The sequence below is a fragment of the Arachis stenosperma genome, chromosome 8, assembly GCF_014773155.1.
Source record: "Arachis stenosperma cultivar V10309 chromosome 8, arast.V10309.gnm1.PFL2, whole genome shotgun sequence".
Lineage (NCBI taxonomy): Eukaryota > Viridiplantae > Streptophyta > Magnoliopsida > Fabales > Fabaceae > Arachis > Arachis stenosperma.
Genome location: NC_080384.1, coordinates 29,150,989 through 29,169,780, shown reverse-complemented (window position 1 = coordinate 29,169,780; position 18,792 = coordinate 29,150,989). Strand labels below are relative to the sequence as shown.

The following is an 18,792-nucleotide window of genomic DNA, read 5'->3' as shown; positions in this document are numbered from 1 at the left end:
GAAAAGGTCCTAGCCATAACAGGTCGCAATCAGGGATGAATGACCCCCATAATTAATTACCTCACAACGGAGGCCCTCCCTACAGATGAGAAAGAGGCAAAGAAGTTAAAACGGGAAGCACAATACTATACCATCATAAATAACACTTTATACAAAAGAGAGATTTCAACACCATTGCTAAAATGCGTGCCGACTTACAATACTAAGGCATCTTAGAAGAAGTACACAGTGGCATTTGTGGCAATCACCTCGGAGCACAAGCACTCGCCAAAAAAGTACTATGGGCCAGATTCTATTGGCCAACCCTACAAAAAGAAGCCACAGACTTCGTAAGGACATGTTCGCCATGTCAGAAGCATGCCAACTTCCACACCGCTCCGCCGGAGGAACTCATCAGCGTAACCTCACCGTGACCATTCGCAAAATGGGGACTCAATCTCCTCGGACCCTTTCCCCAAGGATCCAGACAGGTCAAATTTCTCATAGTAGGAATAGACTACTTCACAAAATGGATCGAGGCAGAACCCCTAGCCAATGCCACAGCTCAAAGAAGTCAGAAATTCCTGTATCGAAATATCGTTACAAGGTTCGGAGTTCCATACTCCATCACTACAGACAATGGTACCCAGTTCACAGACGCAGGCTTCAGAAAACTAGCGGCCAACCTGAATATAAAACAACAATTCACCTCTGTTGAGCATCCCCAAGCCAATGAGCAAGCCAAAGCTGCCAACAAAGTTATATTAGCAGGGATAAAATGGGGATTACAGGATGCAAAGCGAGCCTGGGCCAAGGAGCTCCCACAAGTCCTATGGGCATATCGAACGACCCCACATTCCACAACAAGGGAATCACCTTTCCGATTAGCTTACAGAATGGAGGCTATGATCCCAGTAGAGGTTGAAGAAAGATCCCCTTGAGTGATCTACTATAGTGAAGAAGCCAATCCCCAACTTCAAAGGGAAGAGCTCGAATTACTCCCAAAAGTCCGAGAAAGAGCTCGGATAAGGGAAGAAGCATTGAAACGACGAATGGCTTCCAGATACAATCAAAAAGTAATACAGCGGACCTTCATGAAGAATGACCTCATTCTAATCCGAAATGACATTGGAACAACTCGACCTGGAAAAGGAAAGCTGGCTGCAAATTGGAAAGGACCCTACCGAATCATAGAAGTGCTAGGGAAGGGCTACTCAGGCTTTCCGAACTCGACGGGCGAGAGTTGCCAAGGTCATGGCACGCCTACAACTTAAGAAGGTACTATAGTTAGGGAGGATAAGGGACCTTGGGACAAGGCACACTCTTTTTCCTGAAAAGGTTTTTTAACGAGGTGACAGGCCCAAGACCTACAAAATAACCCCCACGTGTATATATTTGCATTTCTCTTAATAAAATTTTTTTCAGATTTTCTACAAACGTTCAAGTCGTATTATTCTAAAAACAATAATCGCCTGATTATAAAGCTACAGATCGACAGAAAGTGAAAACCAAATTCACTGTGCGATCACGATAAAAACGAGGGTTAAAACCCAAAATTCTAGAAAATCGACAAAGATGGAAATAGAATAATACAAGAAGCTATAGAAAGTGATCCATAGAAAGGACCTGACGAGGTCCTAATAAAATGGATTGTTATAAAATAGCTTAAAGTCTGGCCGACACCTAAAGTCGGCCAGCCTCAACAAACCAAGTTATAAGTAAAGCCCTGGAAAGAGGTCTGGCAAACCCTATAAAAGAGGATTACTATAACTTCGAAGAGCCCGACGTGACTGATGAACGAATTTTTGACGATTTAGAATTTTACAAATGAAATCTCGTCGAAGTATAGTCTCTAAACCAACAATAATCCTCTCATACAAAAATTTGTTTGTCACAAGTACAAACTCCTAAAATCTATAAACCGAAGTATTTAAACCTCGGGTCATCTCTCAAAGAACTTGCAGGGTAGTGTTCTTGTTATTGGTTATGGACTTGTTTATTTTGGGGTTTTGGATGAGAAATATGACTAGTAAATGGTAAGAAAACTTTATTAACAAAATGGTCTTGGCAAGGTTTGGTTGTCAAGGGTCTTCATCATTATCACTAGCCACAAGTATGGTAGTTGCAAGGATTAATCCCACTTTGTCATCCTTAAATCAATTAACAAAGGAAAGTCAAGTGAGTTATATCAATCCTAGTCCATAAATCCTAGCTTTTCACTAATTGGATTAATGAAGGCTAGAGTTAATGGCTATCAACTATCAATCAATTGGACACTAGTGACTCAAGAAATCCTAAGTTACATTCTCAAGCCAAGAACATAAAATTCTAGTCTAACATTCTTCCAAGCATTTAATCAAACACTTGGAAGGCACAAAAGAAAAGTATAGTCAATCACAACAAGAATGAATTCTAACTACAATTGAATGTAAAGAATTAACAACAACAATCAAGGAAATCACAATTATCATGAATTACCTCAAATTGCATTATTGAAAGAAAATAAAGAGAACAAGAGTATCTCAATTACAAAACCTAGAAACAAATAAGAGAAATTACAACAAGAGAATAGGGATAGAGAGAAGAACCAAGTGTAGCAATCACCAATTGGAGGTAGAAGTAGAAGGAGACTTGAATTAAACCTAGAACTTTAAGATCCTAATCTAAAACTAGTTCTAACTACTTCTAAAACTAAACTATGACTAATGATTAAAAGTATGTAAAGTATGTTCATTCCCCCTTCAATCCTTGGCTTAAATAGCATCAGAAATGAGTTGGATTGGGCCCACAAGGCTTCTAAAATCGCTGGCCACGTGTTGCATTAAGTGGGTCATGTGCCACCATCAGTGCGTCCGCGTACCGTGCGCGTGCGTGCCCCTATGCACGATGCAACTATGGCAAATCTTATATCGTTTCGAAGCCCCGAATGTTAGCTTTCCAACCCAACTAGAACTGCATCATTTGGACTTCTGTAGCTCAAGTTATGGTCGTTTAAGTGCGAAGAGGTCGGCTTGACAACTTTCCGGTTCTTTTCATTTCTTCATGAGTTCTCCAACTTTTCATGCTTTCTTTCTTCATTCCCTTGATCCAATCTTTGCCTCCTAAACCTTAAATCACTTAGCAAACATATCAAGGCATCTAATGGAATCAAGGTGAATTAAATTTATTTATTTTAAGACCTAAAAAACATGTTTTCACTCTTAAGCACAATTAAAGGAGAATATACAAAACCATGCTATTTCATTGCATAAATGTGGGTAAAAGGTGATAAAATCCCCTAAATTCAATACAAGATAAACCGTCAAATTGGGGTTTATCAACCTCCCCACATTTAAACCTTAGCATGTCCTCATGCTTAAGCCAAGAGAGAAACAAAGGGTATCAACATTTATTCCATGTAAATGAGCTATATGCAACCTAAACTATATGCAACTAAATGCAAAATGGTTTTACCTACTTGGTTAAAATAAATCAATCCTCCAAGTCATACATGCACAAGTAGGGTCAAGATCATATAACGATTCATTAATCCTACCAATTCAAATATAAAAATTGAAGTTCAAGTAGACTTGCAAGAAGAAAGCTTATGAAAGCCGGGAATCATGGAATTGAGCATCGAACCCTCACTGGAAGTGTTTGCACTCTAGTCACTCGGTGTTTGGGGTTGATTCACTCAATTCTCCCCTAATCATGCTTTCCAAGATTTGTTTTTCTTCTAACAATCAACAATTATTCAATGCATGCATACATGTATCATGAGGTCTTTTCTTTAGGTTGTAATGGGGGCTAGGGTCAAGGTAGGATCATATATGGCTAGTGGACTTAGGATTTGAATCTTTGATTAACTTAAACTTTCCCACCTAACCTATATAATGACCTATACAATTAAGTACTAATCTAACTACCCATTCCTCACTTTTTCACATACTCATGCATTTTCTTTTCATTTCACAACACTTATGCATTGATTCTTATTGAGCTTCACTTTGGGGCATTTTGTCCCCTTTATTGCTCTTCTTTTTTTCTTTCTTTTTCTATATATATTTTTTCTTTTCTTTTCTTTTCTTTTTCTTTTTCACTTTTATTTCTTTTTTCTTTTCATTTTTTTTCTTTTTCTTTCAAACTATACACAAGAACATCAATGCATAAGGTCTATATATTTAATCAATACATGAGTATGTACCAATTCTCCAATATAAAAATACAAAAACACAAACACCCTTTTATCCCAACCAATGTCCCAAAGTTTTCCCACTCTTGGATGACACTCACACTCACTAGCCTAAGCCAATCAAAGATCCAAATAAAGGACATTCATTGTTTTCCGCTTTAAGGCTTGTAATGTGCTAAAATAAGAATAAGTGGGTTAAGCGTAGGCTAAAATTTGGCTAACAAAGGAAGATAAAAGGTAAGGCCATTTGGGTAAGTGAGCTAATGAAATGATGGCCTCAATCATATAAATGCATGAATACAAGGAATAATGGGACATATAGATTCAAACAAATCAAAGATTACAATCATTAGAAAGAGAACAATTACACACAAGAAGGAAAATAAGTGGTTATAAGATGTAACCACGCCATTAGGCTCAAATCTCACATGCTTGTGTTCTTAGCTCAAAAACCATGTTCCAAAATAAATTCTTTCAAGCAAGTTCCACAAATTTTCTTTTTCAAATTGGTAGGGTGCCCTAAAACAGTTTCTTGGAAAGGAAATCATCACCCTAACCAAGTAGTCCTAATAAGAAAGAGGTGGTAAAAATATGTACAAATTCTAACTAACATGCAACCTATCATGCAATGCAATAGCTAATCTAACAAAGAAAAATAAAAATTTGGTGTTGAAAAGGAAATTGGTACCCATGGAGATCGGTCGGACGACCTCCCCACACTTGAAGATGCACCGTCCTCGGTGCATGCAAAGAAGAGCAAGGTGGACGGGTTGCTACAATTGATGAGCTCCTTCAAAAGGTTGTGCGGATGACTTGTTTGTTGCCCCATTTAAAAGCTTTTCCTTTCCCCCTTCTTGGTGGCCAACCTAAAAGGAAAGAAAAAAGAAAGAAAGTTAAGCCTATAACAAAGATATCAAAGCAAATAGAATATAGGCGGGGGGCTAATGCCAAATAAAGGTATGGTTCTCACACTACATGGTAGCTACAACATGTAGAGGAGGAAACAATAAAAGAAAATGGCATATCAATGATACTTGATGCAAGAGTAAGGTCAAAGCATGAAGAGCATGATGAGCATCAAGTTCGAACAAGAGAGAGTGGGCCATGAAAGACAATATAAGGTCATATCAATGCACAAAGAACACAAGTGCATAAAAGATTGAGCATTGATTTGAAGAGAAACATCACCCAATAATATGAAACAAGTCAAGAAGCACCAAAGTAATGCAATGAATCCTCAACAATTGAGTAGGAAGATGCAACACCATTATTAAAATGACTAAAAAAAACGAAAACATGCTACAAAAACTAAATGAAAATGGGAAGAGTAGAAGTATGCGAATGTGATAAGCAAAAGAAAATGGAAGGGGAGAAAAAAAACTCTTTTTTTTTTACCAACGCGTGCGCGTCATGCGTGCTTACGCGTCGATGTGCATATTGGTTGAAGGACGCGTACGCGCCAGGTGCGCGCACGCGTGCATCGAGTTAGGCCGGAGGCATAATGTCGGCCCAAGTCTGGCACAACTCTCGGGTAAAAGTACCAGGAGTGTGAACCGTGCAATCGACGCGCGCGCGCACAGTGTGCGTGCGCGTGCATTGCCAATTTAAGATCATGTGCGCGTACGCGCCAGGTGCGCGCACGCGTGCATAGACTTGTGCCTTAGGCCCAATGTTCGCACAGTGCAGGCCCAACTCTCGGGTTTTTTGGCTGGAGGTAAAAAAAATTTTTTTTCATCCACGCGTACGCGTACAGTGCGCATCCGCGTGGATGGTCAAAAAATGCTCGGGTGCGCGTACGCGTTATGTGCGCGCACGCGTGGATGGTGTTCTGTTTTTTAAAAAAAAAAATTTCTAAGTTCTTGCACCAATCCAAGCCTTTCAATCCTCCAAACAGCTACCAAAACACCCTAGAACCTTATTCAACATACTATACTACTAACTAAACTCAATAAAACAATAAAAACAAGAAATTAAACTAATTCTACCAATATTTTTAAAAGATAAAAAATGAAAATGAGAATCTACCTACAATGGCAACTCAATTCACTTATTAACAAAACTAAAAGAGTATGGAAAGAGTTTACCATGGTGGGGTGTCTCCCACCTAGCACTTTTATTTATTGTCCTTATGTTGGACTTATGGGGAGCTTCTTATCAAGGTGGCTTGTGCTTGTACTCATCTTGGAACATCCACCAATGCTTGGTCTTCCAATAAGCTCCATCATTCAAGATTAATAACTTCAAGCATGGGTGGAGTTCCTCACAAGCTATGAGCTCCCAAAGGCAATCCTCATGTATTCCAGGGTCCCATATCTTGTTTCTACACCCATCTTTGAGTTGATTATCATTATTCCATCCGGGTGGTATGGCCTTGGAATTCTCAAAGAAGCTTCCAAACAACTTCCTAGACCCATGCCATTTGGTTCCACACCAACCATTGCTCTTGAATTTTGAGCTTACAACCGTCATGAGCTTAGAATGATGTTTCCAACCACTACACAACTCTCTTATACTTTTAACTCCACAAAGAGCTCTAAGTTGACCATCATTTTCAATTAAACCATATTCAAGTGAGAAAGTAAAGCTTAGGGATACATTACAAGAATTTGACAGATTAGCGACGAATTTTTGCGAGAAATATTTTTTATCACTAATTCATCACTAACTTGTGAGGAAATAGTGACGCACTAACGACAAAATTAATGAGCGGTCACAAAATATCCGAACTTGAGAAGAGCGACTGATTAGCGAGAGATTTACGAGTAAGTTTGTTTCTCGCAAATTCAGTTTCATAGCTAATAAAAGAGCGAGAAAAATTTCCTTGCTAATTTGTCACAAAATAATTAGCGAGTGACAATGTTCTAGCAAATCAGTCACTTAGAAGTTCAATCTAATAAAAGAAAAATAACGAGGGATACTATTGTCACTATTCCGTCGCTAAATAAACTTTGTGCGAAAAGGCTAATTAGTGAGGAACAATGTTACTAGCTAATCCGTCACAAAGACTTGTAATGCATTTTGCGATGGACAAATTTCTAGCTAATTTGTCACCAAAGTTTTTATTTTTAGCGAGCAACTAGTTTCTCGCTAATTTGTCGCATAATATTGTAAAAATTCAAAATTAGGGTAGCGACAGAAAATAGTCGTCGCTAACTCGTCGCAACGGAAAATCATTCAGTTAGGAAAGTGTTCCTTGCTAATTAGTCGCTAAAGGAGAAACACAGATGTTGAATGCCTAGGACCTAAGTAGTGAGAAATTTGCGACCATTTAACAACTGACACGCTTCGTTCGCTGATTTCAAGTCGCTGATTAGCGAGCGAAATACATTTGTCGCTAAGTTGTCGCAAGTTTAATTTAGCAAGCGATTTGGCAACGGCAATATTGCTGCAAAGCAAAAGCTATATCCTACCTATTTTGTAACAAATTACCCGCTAATCTCGTTGAAAATCCGTCGCAGAGTTATAACAAATCCAAAGCTAACCGAGAAAATGTTAAAAGTAACTGGTCGCAATTGAGTCACTAATCAAAAGCTTATTTAGTGAGGAATTAGCGACCGCTTAACAACTGATAGACTTTCCTCACTTATTTCAAGTTACTAATTTTTGAGATAACACGTTAGTCCTTATTCCGTCACTACTTTAACTAGTGGTTCACGTGCCTGTTCAACCACTTTTCTATTGAGTTTAAGAAATTAATTTTATATTTTTATTTTTAAAATTATAAATTTAATATTAATAATTAAAAATAAATTATAAAAAAGATAAAATACCTTAAATTATTTAACATGTAAAATATATAAAATAAATAAAATAAAATTAAAAAACAAGATTAAAAAAATATTTTGTTGTTATTGTGTATAACAAAATCAATATAAACACTTACTAATATTATATAAAGATTAGTTATTTATAAATATTATTAAATTTATTTATTTTCTCAATCCTGTTTAATTAGAAACAAATTTAAAAAATTTATATCCAAATTATCCTTTATCTCTATCCATAATTCTAATAGCTAAAAAAATATATTTCTTCAATCTTATCTTGAACATGTTTAATTTTTTTAATTTTATTATTTTTTAAAATTATTAATTTTTATTTTTAGTATATCATCTCATCATATTATACACTATCATTTTCTCTTATTTTTCTTTATACATGTATAATTATTATTGTCTCTGATTAATATAACTGTTATCTTAAAAATTGGTCAAAAATATAATTATCAGTTAATTTTCTTTCCTTTGTCTTACAGTTACCTTTTTTTCTTATTTTACACATAACTTCTATTCTTGTTGTCTTTTTTGTTATTCTGTTGAGTACATGTAGTACTCTTTTCTATCTTTGTTATATTAAAATATAATGAAAATAAAAATTAAAAAATTTGAATGAATAATGAAACTAAAGATGATGTAAGATATTAAATCTAAAATTAAAAGAAAAAAATTTTTAACAATTAAAATTATGCAAAAGAAAAATTTAAATTTTTATATCTGCTTCAAATTAAATAAAATTGAAAAATAACAAATAAACAAACATTTATACATTTTTTATCTTGATTATTACCATAATAATAACGTAATGTTTTTAATATTATACTTAAATTAATTCAAATTTTATTATTCTACATTAAAATTAATTAAATAACTCAATTTTTTATTTTTATTTTTATTTATTAATAATTTATTATTTACAATTTTTTTATCTCAAATGTATGATTTAAAAAACATAAAAATTAATTTTTATGATATACAATGTTCTGAAAAAAACTGAATCAAATTAGCCAGTTTGATGAGGTTAATTGGTAACATGGTATTTATACAATATAAATTAATCTAATAATCACACAATAATACTTATGAGACAATAATTTTATTAAATATAGTACTCTTTTAAAATAATCATAAATAATATTTATAATAATTCATTATTTATTTCTGTATATGAGAACATTTTAAATTAATATGGGAACGTTTCAGTTAACATGAGAAATAGGCGGTTTTAATGGGCTGTTTTAATTTAAATCACTAATTTAAAATTGTCCATTTAAAGATTTAAACTATAGTGATCGATCACGTAATTTAAAACTGCCTTCACATTATTTTTCTAGAAATCATCTATTAGTATTCAAAAAAATAAAATTATAAAAAATTTAAAAATTCTAATATAAATTAAACAATATAATTTGAACATTTCAAATAATAGAATACAAAAATAACCTTACAAAATTTTTAATATTAAATTAATAGTTTCAAATTATTTATTTAAATGGATTGTTCAAATTACGTGACTTAAACTAAAATCGCCCAATAAAACCATCTAGCTTCCATATTAATTAAAACGTTCCGATTAAAATGACCATATATCGTAGAAAAAATTCCTATTCTACCTCTAATTTTATAAAAAAAAATTTCATTAAACTTCTTCGTTTAGCTAATTCTAATCCTAATTTTACTAACCCCACTCATCCCTCGTCATCTTTCATTCAGCTACACACACTCTCACCCAACCCTTTAACTTTCACTCACGAAGAAAAAAAGAAAACAGAGAAAAAAGTTAACCCTAATAATAATAATAATAATAATAATTTATTTTTAGGACAAATCACCCTTTATTTTATATTATTATTATTATTATTATTATTATTATTATTATTATTATTATTATTATTATTATTAGGACAAATTACTCTAATAAATCAATGGCATGTAAATTGAGACAGGGCAGTTAGATTTATATAAAGTCTTTCATCCTATATAAATCGAATTAGGCTGGTTAGATTTACTTGAAAACATATGAATGTGTGATCGATATTATCTGTTTTGATTTATGTGTAGTTAAAGCTCACCTAGTAAATCTATTTAGTCTAATTCGATTTACTACTAAAATTTGTAAATCTAATTACCTTAATTACCCTTTGGGAGATTCACATATAGGGGTGGCAAACGGGGAAGTCCGCCCCGCTCCGCCTAGTAAAGCGGTCCTAGAATCCCAACCTGCCCCGCCTAAACAACTTAGTCATAGTTATCAAAACTAGACCGGCCGGCGAGTTCGACCAGAAAATCAGTAAACCGATGTCTTATCCGATTTGTTTCATTATTAAGACTAGACCTGCAATTGACTCGGTCAATAGCAGTCAAATAGTTAAAAACATGATGATTTTGTCACGAACCGGACTCAGTTTAGGCAGTTGATGACCCGTACTTTCTCCTTGACCCGCGTGCTCCACACGTAGACCGGTGGGATATGGATCGCTGTAGGAGCATCTATTTAAATCCCCTTCAAAAGTGGCATCTCTAAGGTTCGATCCTTGAACCTAAGAGTGAGTAAAAGATGGATATTTGACTCTAAAATCAAACTCGTAAAAAATGCAAGTCTAAACTACTTTGCCATAGTTATCAGAACTGAATCGGATCGAACCGATTGGTTCGACTGAAAAAATAATAAATTGATGTCTTATCCGGTTCGGTTCATTATTAAGATCGGACTTGCAATTAACTCAATCAATGACGGTCAAAAGTTGAACTCGGACAGTTTTGTTGCGAACCAGACTCGGTTTAGACAGTTGACCCGCACTTCTTCCTTGATCCGCATGTTCCACACGTAGACCAGTGGAATTTGGATCACTGTAAAAGCATCTATTTGAATCCCCTCCAAAAAGTGATTTTTTAAGGTTCAATCCTTGAACCTGACAGTGAGTAAAAGCCCCATCTCACGGTGACAAATGAATCTTCAATAGATGTAATGCTTATAATTATATATACCATGTTATTTTATATGTGCCATTAGTAAATTTTTTATTATATTTGTTCAATATTTTATGTATTATATAAAAATATGGATTATATCATAATTTACATGTAATTTAATTAAATCAAATTTAAATAATATAAAATGTTATTATCATTTAATTTTTACCTTTAATATTTAAATTTTGATTTTATTATAATTTTATATATTTATTAAATTATTACCGGATTAAACTATTTGACCAATAACCTATCAATTAAGGGTGTTTAAAATAAAATCAATCCAAACGAAACAAACTGATCAACCAAACCGAACCGATCACTTAAAAAACCCCTAAAAGGCCAACACCCAAAGGCCCAAACACTAAATAACCTAAGCCTAGCAAGTAGCAGCACCACTCTTAGTCTCTCATAGTCTCTCTCTAACGAAGGAACATCAATCCCCAATCCCCAATACACAGCCGTCGAGCCCCTTCCTCCCAGCAGCGTTTTCCTTCACCGTCGCCAACTCGCCGAACAGAGCCTCGCGGACAGCACCTCAGCGCGGTCCTCTCTCCCTCCCTCCCTCCTTCGCAGTTCACAGTTGCCGTTTCCCTCCCTCGCGTCGCAACTTCTCCCTTTCCCTCCCTCGCTCTCGCAGCCTTTCCCTTCCTGCTGTGCTGGTGCTGCTGTTTTAATTTGTAAAATAGAAGATTCGCCTCGAGCAGGAGAATGAAGGCGTTCCTAGCACTGCAATTTGTGAGATTTCTCTCCTCAAGGAAATGCAGCACATGAATATTGTTAGGTATTCTTTTCATCATCCTAATCTCACTTTTTCTTGCTATTATTATTTGAATGCGTGTATCTCTGATGAATGCTGCTTTTTAGTAATTTGTGTTTGTAGTTTCAATTGGTGAAATTCATGTGACGTGGAAAATTGGAGGGTTTTTGGTGTTCATTGTGTGTGGTGTTTTTGGTGAAATTGAGGTTTCTTTCGTTTGGTGTTTTTGGTGGAAAATTGAGGCTTCATTGTGTGGAAAATTACTATGGTGTGTGGTTTGTACTTTGTAAATTGTAATGAAATCATATATATGTTAGGATGTCTATGTTTAGTAGTTCAATCATGGTTAATCACAAAACCTAAAATGATATTTCCTTCAATGTGAGACTTGCTGACTGTAGTTGATAGTCTGTGTTTTTTATTACAGATAACTGGAGTGTGAAGGCCATCCGTAGAAAGACCACCGACACTGGCAGGATGAGCTACCTCCATCACGTGCCTTGCTGATTCAAGAGCAGCTTCAGAGAAGGTACCTCCACGATCTATTTTTATATCTTCAGTAGTTGCGTTTTCCATCAATCATCATTTCGTTAATGCGATCTTATTTCTGTTTAACTAGGTACTGAAGCTGCACCAAGGATGAAGGGAGCAGCTGCATCTGGAGAGACTGTACATGGGAATCGTCATCATCTTGGTCAAGCTCTTCTGGAAGAAACCAGAGCAGCGTTACAAGTATGAACCCATCCAGGATGATCTTGAACTTGGAAGCTCCAATTTCCCTGTGGTTCTCATCTAGATTCCAATGTTCAATGAGAAAGTGGTCTTCTTAATTTGCTTGCATTTGCTTATCTCTAGTCTCCATTTTCTTCTGCCTCCTCTTTTTTATTTCTGTGAAAATTGGTTGTTTTTTTTTGTGTTCTTTTTCTCTGTGTATACATAGGTATACAAGGTGTCAATTGGTGCAGCTTGTAATCTTTCGTGGCCTGCTGATCGTCTTGTCATCCAAGTTCTTGACGATTCTACTGAGCCTGCAATCACAGTAGTCTTATTATTGGTATAGTAAAATACTTTTATTAAAAATTCTGTGATTTTTTAGTAAAAAGAACGAGTCTTAGGAAATATGTGTTACTAATAAAAAATGAAAAATAATACAGCAAATGGGGGAGATGTGGAATGCCAGAGATGGGGAAGTAAAGGCATAAACATAACATACCAAATATGAGATAAACATAAACATAACATCAACATAAGAAATTCAACACAAACACCAAATATTCAAACCTTTCAGTTCCACCTTTCAGAATTCTCAAACATGGGATACATTGTTTTCTTAAACCTTCAACAAATTTTTTCCTTTATGATTGTTGCTTGCTTTTGTTGTTACAACTTCATTTTTGTAACTGCCAGCTTCATTTCTGTTTAGGTCAATGCGGCTCTCTGGTTTGAGTGGAGCAAGATCCAGACGCCTACGGATGAAGTTTTTGTGCCTTATGATAGTCTAGCTCCAACTCCTGAAGGTAAGTTTCCTTTTTGCGTTTATCTTTTGTCTGATTACTTGATCTGAATCTAATGTAGCTAATCAATGTATTTGCTGCCTGAACTGAAACTGGTGCATTGGCTATTTCTTTTTATACGGTGAAATGACATGCCGGTTCCATGATATATGACATGTCATATAGGTGTGTGACAGGTGAAAGGATGCACTTCAGCTTTGCTGCAATTTGCAAAGACAACAAACATCCCCGTTCTTTTGGTGAGCAAGCATATGTTCATCAAACTTACTTTTTGTTTTGTTCATTAGGATTTTTATTTTTTTATTTTGTTTTGAATTTCTGTTTCTATGATGCTAATTTTTTATGTTCTGTTTGTGAGTTTGTTGTTATGATTCTGATTTTTTAGTTTCTATTTTATGATTCTATTTCCTTGATCATATGATGTTTCTGCACGGGTAAGAAAATAACAGGTCTATGTCCAGGGATCACAGTTATAATGTGTTATCTTTCATTACAGGAAGAAAGATCACCCAATGCAGTGCAAGAGAAAGGTTTTAATTTTGATGATACTAGGATTATGAGAGGAGCATGGAGGAATGAGTCTAATCCTGATATCTGCAAGGTAAACCGTTTTGCTTGACTTTGAAGTAGTGGTAAAAATTTGGAATTTCCTATTTCGTAACTCATGTTTGAATTTTGCTAGGTAGAAATGTTCTGACATAAATCCATCTACTTTCTTGTCTCATGTTATTTGGAAACTATTGTTTGTGTTTTTCCTAGAAGAAGCTATACAAAGTTTGTCAACTGTGTCCATGTGTCATGAGAACATACAACTGAACTTGATCAGTTGGGTAACTTAGAATTCTGTTACTTATTTATTTAGGGGTTGGTCTTTCTTGTTGGTCTCATGATCTATAATTTCTGCTTTTATATAGTTTCAATAGGCACTCTATTTTGTCTTTAACCTTTACACACTGAAATTTCACTTTGCATGCTTTCCACGTTGGAGGAGTTGGCCTTTACGTTTTCTTTTTGTCTTTGAAAAATAAATTTTCTTACAAGAGAATTTGTGATTCTTAGTTCTTCTCATCTTCTGAACAACTTGACTTATTTGGCTCAATGATACTGATGCAATAGTTTTGAATACTCTTACTATGGAGTATGGACACATGCCACAAAAGAAAAGCATATTGCTTTCTTGACAAATTTTGTTATAAATTGAGAAAGTGGTCTATCCACTTGGATTTGATGATGAAAGCTCATATGCTAATCTATTGTGAGATCTTTATCTGCAGCAATTTTATGGTTGTTAATAAGAATAAGAATGTCAAGCCCCTTATTTTCGCATAGTAACCAAGTGTAATGTCTATATTGCCTAATTTTCAACTAGCGGGCATAATCTAGATCCTTCATCTTAAATACTAATATTTGCTCGAAGAGAAGATGCTTTTGTTCAACGATGTAGTGTTTTATATTGTATCTTCCTTTTTTCTGGTAAAATGCTTTACTTACAAGAAAAAACTGTTTACTTTCTTTGTGCTCGTGTGATGATTTGTTTAGTTAAATAGGAGTTCTTCAGATGTCTTGCTATACATCAACAAATGCACAGATGCACAGAAATACGACTCTTCCTATTTTAAGGGTAAGCATTTTATATTTTGTTCTTGAAATTGCAATGTTGTTGCTTTTTTTTTTCCTACTCATTGGAAGTGATTTTTGTGACCTTTAAACTGCTATTTTTGGTAGAATATATTGATTGGTTAAGTAGTTTATAATGTTCTTAGGCTTATATTCTTTTCATTTTCTTGCTTATGCTTTCAGGTTTACTAAAATAGATGATTCTCCTCATATTTTATACATAATAATAAAAGGGAGGATGATGCAGAAAACATGTCTATCTTGCCCAGCAGTATCTCAGCAAATCAACCAACGATGATTGCGAACATAGATACTAATGTAGATAACCTACAATTTTGAAGAAGCAAGTATGCAGTTTAATACATTTACCTTACTGTATCAACTGCCAAGTCTTAGGTGGTGTTTATATGTATTTTTCATTTTTTTTTTAATTTTCAATGTGCAATAAGAAAGATGTATAATGTATACTGAATTTTATAAAAGTAGGATCACATTTGTACAGCTAGATTGAAACATCTCTAAATAAGTGAATACTTACTTTTACATGATATTGGAATTGAGCCTTTAGTTTTGATGTTGATGAACTAATTATATTTTTATGTGTTATAATCTTTTAGTTCAATGACTAAAATAAAAAAATAATAAGGTTTATTTTAGTATAGTGACAAAATAGGTATTCTAAACTCGTTGACGATGGTGACAAATCAAAAACTCTATTGCGACTAAAACATTTGTGAGATACCTATCAATACTAGTTTAAAAGGAATTTGCGATGATATTTTGCGATAGTATTGCAAGTAATTGGCTACATATTATTTTCTAGCAAGTTAGCGACTATTTCATAACTTTACATTATCATTTCGAATAGCTTTGGTTTAGCGACAAAGTTCCTACAGATTTGATTAAGGATTTTCAAAGATTAGCTATGGATTTGCTACAAAATGTGACAGATTCGCGATCGTATTAGCGGACAACTTGCGACGAGTTAGGTTAGGAAAAATTTCTCGCTAATTAGCGTCAACTAATCATTCCATTTTGTTTACAAAGTTAGCTTGCATTTAGCGATGAGTCTGCTATAGTAGAGTTTGTCGCTAATTAGCGACTACCGTTTAGTCCATTTCTTCTATGGAATTAGCTTTTACTTTAGTGATTGATTTGCGACTATCTAATCGGTAGCTAAAAAACTTTCCGATGAATTAGCGACTGTTGTGTTTGCCTCACTAATCTGCGACTTGTAATTTGCGAGGAAAGCATTAGTTGCTAGGCGGTAGCTAATCCGTCACAAATTATATTTTGCGTCAGATTAGCGATGATTTTAAGACTCTTTTTGTGGAAGCTAATCGGCCATATTCTTGTAGTGATAAGAGTTTTACCCACTTGAATGTTGTGTTGGATGGTGCCTTGGGGAGGGGGACCTCCCCACACTTAGACAATGCAAGGTCTACTTCTTTAGGCTCTTCTTTGGTTGTTTCCACCTCTTCACAAGCTTTTTCAATTTCAACCTTTTCCCCTTTTTCACTTGGCTTGGTGTTGTCTTCAAGAACTTCATCTTGCCCAATGGGAGGTGATTCAATTTTGGATAGGAATTCATTGATGAATGAATCCATCTCTTGATCAACCTCTTCATATTCTTCAATTTCAATATACACCATGCCAACTTTTTCCTCTTGGTAGCTCTCTTTTGATTCACTCTCTTCTTCATTGTTCACCAAGGGTATGGGAGGTTGTGCACACTCTTCTATAATTTTAACTCCATGTCCAATGGGAAAGGATTCCATTGTAGAGAGAAATTCATCCATGATTGAATCCATCTCTTGATAAGCCTCTTCCAAGTCTCCAACGATGATATGCCTTGGAGGTTGCGCATCCTCCTCAACATCGATATCAAGCTTCTTGGAAGGGTGCTCCATGATGCTACATTCCCATGGACTTTCAACATCTCCTAAATCTTCAACCACCTCTTCCTTTTCTTCAATGATCATAGGCTCCTCCAATTGTTCTAAAACAAACTTTGACTCCTCTTTTTCTACCGGATTGTCCAATTTCTCCTTCATACTTTGCTCTTCTTTTGACCTTTCACATGTGGTCACGGAAGTACCTTGAGTATTCAAACATTGGTGGGCTAAAGTGTGCACCACCTTGGTCAAATTGGTCACAAACTCAAGTGTATCCCGCTTCATGGCTTCTTGTCCTTGAAGTAACAAAGTGAGAGGATCGGCTATTGGGGCTTGGGGTGAATAGGAAGGTTCATTATTTTGGAGAGAGGGTTCATGGTAGGAAAGTGGTTCCTCTTGGTAAAATTGTGGAGGTGGTGTGCATTGAGGTGGTTTTTGGTAGTAATCTTGATAGGGTTGTGGTGGTTCTAAGGGTTCTTGCTCATAATTGTCATAAGAGTATGGTATGGGGGTTTGGTCATATGATGGATATGGATCATAGGGCGGCGTTTGGTAATGAAAGGCTAGTGAGAATGATTGAGGTTCATGTTGAGGATGAGATTCATAGGCATATGATGGTGGTTGTTGAGTGTCACAAAAGGAATCATCATAGCCGTTAAATTAGCATGCATTAGGATGGAAATCATACCTATAAGTATCCGGAGGTTGTTGCCAATAGGAGTGATCAATTCCTTGAGGCTCCTCCCATCTTTGTTGGTTCCATCCATAATGAGTGTCATCATTGAGGTGCACATTTCCTACAACAAAACTAGAACCAAACTTATAGCCATAGGGAGAATTCATTATGAAAAGACAAAATAAAACTAACAAAATCTAGTAAACAAGCAAAAGACAAGCTATTTACAATATTCACATATGTATAATAACCAATAACATAACACCATTGCAAATCCCCGGCAACGGCGCCATTTTGATGAACGAATTTTTTATGGTTTAGAATTTTACAAATGAAATCTCGTCGAAGTATAGTCTCTAAACCAACAATAATCCTCTCATACAAAAATTTGTTTGTCACAAGTACAAACCCCTAAAATCTATAAACCGAAGTATTTAAACCTCGGGTCGTCTCTCAAAGGACTTGTAGGGTAGTGTTCTTGTTATTGGTTATGGACTTGTTTATTTTGGGGTTTTGGATGAGAAATATGACTAGTAAATGGTAAGAAAACTTTATTAACAAAATGGTCTTGGCAAGGTTTGGTTGTCAAAGGTCTTCATCATTATCACTAGCCACAAGCATGGTAGTTGCAAGGATTAATCCCACTTTGTCATCCTTAAATCAATTAACAAAGGAAAGTCAAGTGAGTTATATCAATCCTAGTCCATAAATCCTAGCTTTCCACTAATTGGATTAATGAAGGCTAGAGTTAATGGCTATCAACTATCAATCAATTGGATACTAGTGACTCAAGAAATCCTAAGTTACCTTCTCAAGCCAAGAACATAAAATTCTAGTCTAACATTCTTCCAAGCATTTAATCAAACACTTGGAAAGCACAAAAGAAAAGTATAGTCAATCACAACAAGAATGAATTCTAACTACAATTGAATGTAAAGAATTAACAACAACAATCAAGGAAATCACAATTATCATGAATTACCTCAAATTGCATTATTGAAAGAAAATAAAGAGAACAAGAGTATCTCAATTACAAAACCTAGAAACAAAATAAGAGAAATTACAACAAGAGAATAGGGATAGAGAGAAGAACCAAAGTGTAGCAATTACCAATTGGAGGTAGAAGTAGAAGGAGACTTGAATTAAACCTAGAACTTTAAGATCCTAATCTAACCCTAATTCCTAATCCTAATTCTAGAGAGAAGTGAGAGCTTCTCTCTCTAAAAACTAGTTCTAACTACTTCTAAAACTAAACTATGACTAATGATTAAAAGTATGTAAAGTATGTTCATTCTCCCTTCAATCCTTGGCTTAAATAGCATCAGAAATGAGTTGGATTGGGCCCACAAGGCTTCTAAAATCGCTGACCACGTGTTGCATTAAGTGGGTCATGTGCCACCATCGGTGCGTCCGCGTACTATGCGCGTGCGC

At 35.1% G+C, this 18,792-nt stretch overlaps 1 protein-coding gene across 9 annotated transcripts; it reads left to right on the top strand.

Moving 5' to 3' along the window:
* The first annotated feature begins 11,255 nt into the window (after positions 1 to 11,255).
* Positions 11,256 to 15,291, top strand: LOC130946647 (uncharacterized). 9 transcript variants are annotated; one of them, XM_057875471.1, is made up of 9 exons: positions 11,256 to 11,683; positions 12,087 to 12,192; positions 12,283 to 12,391; positions 12,600 to 12,713; positions 13,083 to 13,176; positions 13,350 to 13,412; positions 13,670 to 13,774; positions 14,721 to 14,794; positions 14,974 to 15,291. In XM_057875471.1, exons 3-7 carry the CDS (start codon positions 12,299 to 12,301, stop codon positions 13,708 to 13,710), a joined length of 405 nt encoding a protein of 134 aa, XP_057731454.1. In that variant the 5' UTR covers positions 11,256 to 11,683; positions 12,087 to 12,192; positions 12,283 to 12,298; the 3' UTR covers positions 13,711 to 13,774; positions 14,721 to 14,794; positions 14,974 to 15,291. The 9 variants fall into 9 exon arrangements, 6 of the variants coding, with proteins under 6 accessions (XP_057731454.1, XP_057731455.1, XP_057731458.1 ...); XM_057875469.1 differs by having other exon boundaries at positions 11,257 to 11,683; positions 14,713 to 14,794; XM_057875470.1 differs by having other exon boundaries at positions 11,257 to 11,683; positions 12,068 to 12,192; positions 14,713 to 14,794.
* Positions 15,292 to 18,792: the final 3,501 nt, after the last annotated feature.

Coding starts and splice junctions, on each gene's coding strand:
- LOC130946647 (XM_057875471.1), top strand. CDS start 12,299: ATGAAGGGAGCAGCTGCATCTGGAGAGACTGTACATGGGAATCGTCAT. Junction 12,714..13,082: donor TCACAGTAGTCTTATTATTG/GTATAGTAAAAT, acceptor ATTTCTGTTTAG/GTCAATGCGGCTCTCTGGTT. Junction 13,413..13,669: donor CAAACATCCCCGTTCTTTTG/GTGAGCAAGCAT, acceptor CTTTCATTACAG/GAAGAAAGATCACCCAATGC.